This window comes from Oncorhynchus keta, unplaced genomic scaffold (genome assembly GCF_023373465.1).
Source record: "Oncorhynchus keta strain PuntledgeMale-10-30-2019 unplaced genomic scaffold, Oket_V2 Un_contig_30304_pilon_pilon, whole genome shotgun sequence".
Taxonomy (NCBI): Eukaryota; Metazoa; Chordata; class Actinopteri; order Salmoniformes; family Salmonidae; genus Oncorhynchus; species Oncorhynchus keta.
This window is the reverse complement of record NW_026286981.1, coordinates 1-2,156: the sequence shown is the minus strand read 5'-3', so window position 1 is coordinate 2,156 and position 2,156 is coordinate 1. Positions and strand designations below refer to the sequence as shown.

At 50.5% G+C, this 2,156-nt stretch overlaps 1 protein-coding gene across 1 annotated transcript; it reads right to left on the bottom strand.

Annotated features, from left to right (window-relative positions):
• Positions 1–306: 306 nt before the first annotated feature.
• Positions 307–698, bottom strand: LOC127923643 (putative small proline-rich protein 5; the record flags this gene model as incomplete). Its single annotated transcript, XM_052507635.1, has 1 exon — positions 307–698. A coding segment is annotated over one exon (392 nt), but the record flags the coding sequence as incomplete, so codon positions are not given.
• Between the last annotated feature and the right edge of the window lie 1,458 nt (positions 699–2,156).

Sequence of the window (2,156 nt, the reverse complement as noted above, 5' to 3'; positions counted from 1 at the left end):
TAGGTTCTAGATGTTCTGTTCTAGGTTTTATGTTCTAGGTTGTAAGTGGTCTCTCCTCTGTGTGTGTTCTAGGTTCTAGATGTACGTGAGAACCCCAACCTGAGTGATGCCTCCCAAGCCGGTGGACAGGACAGCAGAGTGGTACACATCGACTTCTCTCTTCAGAACCAACTGAGACTGGCTGGGCATCCCTGCTGTAATATCTGCTGCAGGGAGGTGGGTCTAGGTCCTGGGGAGGTGGGTCTGGGTCCTGGGGAGGTGGGTCTAGGTCCTGGGGAGGTGGGTCTAGGTCCTGGGGAGGTGGGTCTAGGTCTGGGGAGGTGGGTCTAGGTCCTGGGGAGGTGGGTCTAGGTCCTGGGGAGGTGGGTCTAGGTCCTGGGGAGGTGGGTCTAGGTCCTGGGGAGGTGGGTCTAGGTCCTGGGGAGGCGGGTCTAGGTCCTGGGGAGGCGGGTCTAGGTCCTGGGGAGGCGGGTCTAGGTCCTGGGGAGGTGGGTCTCGGTCCTGGGGAGGTGGGTCTAGGTCCTGGGGAGGCGGGTCTAGGTCCTGGGGAGGCGGGTCTCGGTCCTGGGGAGGCGGGTCTCGGTCCTGGGGAGGCGGGTCTCGGTCCTGGGGAGGCGGGTCTCGTTCCTGGGGAGGCGGGGTCGGGTCTCGGTCCTGGGGAGGCGGGTCTCGGGTCCTGGGGAGGCGGGTCTCGGGTCCTGGGGAGGTGAAATTCCCAGACAGAGAAATGCACTGACTTGCTTTAGAAACGTCAATACATTGTGTGTGTGTGTGTGTGTGTGTGTGTGTGTGTGTGTGTGTAGGGGCCAGCCCACGGGACCCCTGGCGAGGAAGATGAGGCTGAGGATATAATGAATAGTCAAAACGGCCAGGCTAAACAGGTCCCTCAAGGGGATGAGTGATGTCACACAAGAGAAGAACAAGAGTTTTGATAGGGATGGGTGGCGGGGGTGGATGGAGTAGGGGGATGGGGGTTTGGAAGGAGAAGAAGGGAGGGTGGATGGATGGATGGAAGAGAGTGAGGGAAAGAAGTGATGGATGGATGGATGGAGGAAGTGAGGGAGGGTGATTTCTGGATGAATGGAGAAGAAATGAGAAGGAGAGATAGATGGAGGAGAGGAGGAGGGGTAGATAGATAGAAAGGAAGAGGAGGAGGGTGGATGATAGATAGAAATGAGGAGGAATAGATGGAAGAAGAAATGAGGAGGTAGATAGATAGATGGAGGAGAGGAGGAGGTGATTTGACGAAGAGAGCGAGGAGGTAGATAGATAGATAGAAGAAGAAATGAAAAGGAGGGATGGATGGAAGAGAAATGAGGAGGGTGATAGATAGAGAAAGAAGTGAGGAGGGGTGAATGAAGAAGAAATGAGGAGGGGTGAATAGATAGAAGGAGAAGTAAGGAGGGGTGAATGAATGGACGGAGGAGAAATGAGGAAAGAGATGGATGGAGGATATGAAGACGGACGGATAGAGAGCGGAGGAGGGGTGATTTGATGAATGAAGAGGAAATGAGGACGGAGGTAGGATAGATAGATAGAGGAGGAGGGGTAAAGACGGATGAATGGAAAGGAAGCGCAGAATGAATGGAGAAGAAATGAGGAGGATTTACTGATAGACGAAGAGAGTGGAAGGGAGTAGATAGATAGATAAATACAGTAAAGGAAAGAGATAGATAGATAGATAGACGGATAGTGAGGGAGGGGTGGATGGATGGATGGAGAAGGAGTAAGGAAGAAAGTAGATAGATAGATAGAAGAAGAAGAAATGAGAAAGAGTAGATAGATAGATAGAGAAGAGAAATGAGAAAGAGTAGATAGATAGATAGAAGGAAAATGAGAAGAGAGTAGATAGATATAGATAGAGAAGAAATGAGAGAAAGTGAATAGAGTCGTCTGAAGAAGAAAGAAATGAGGAAGATGAATAAGATAGATAGAGAAAGTAAAGGAAAGTAAGATAGATAGATAGAAGAAGAAAGTAAAGGAAAAGAGTGATAGATAGATAGATAGAAGAAGAAGTAAAGGAAGAGTGGATGGATGGATGAGGAGGGAGCGGGATGGATGAGGGAGGAGCGAGGATGGATGAGGAGAGAGGGATGAACTATATTGGTTTCATTCGATGTATAATGACTTGGTTCAAATGAAACCGAGCCCTTACA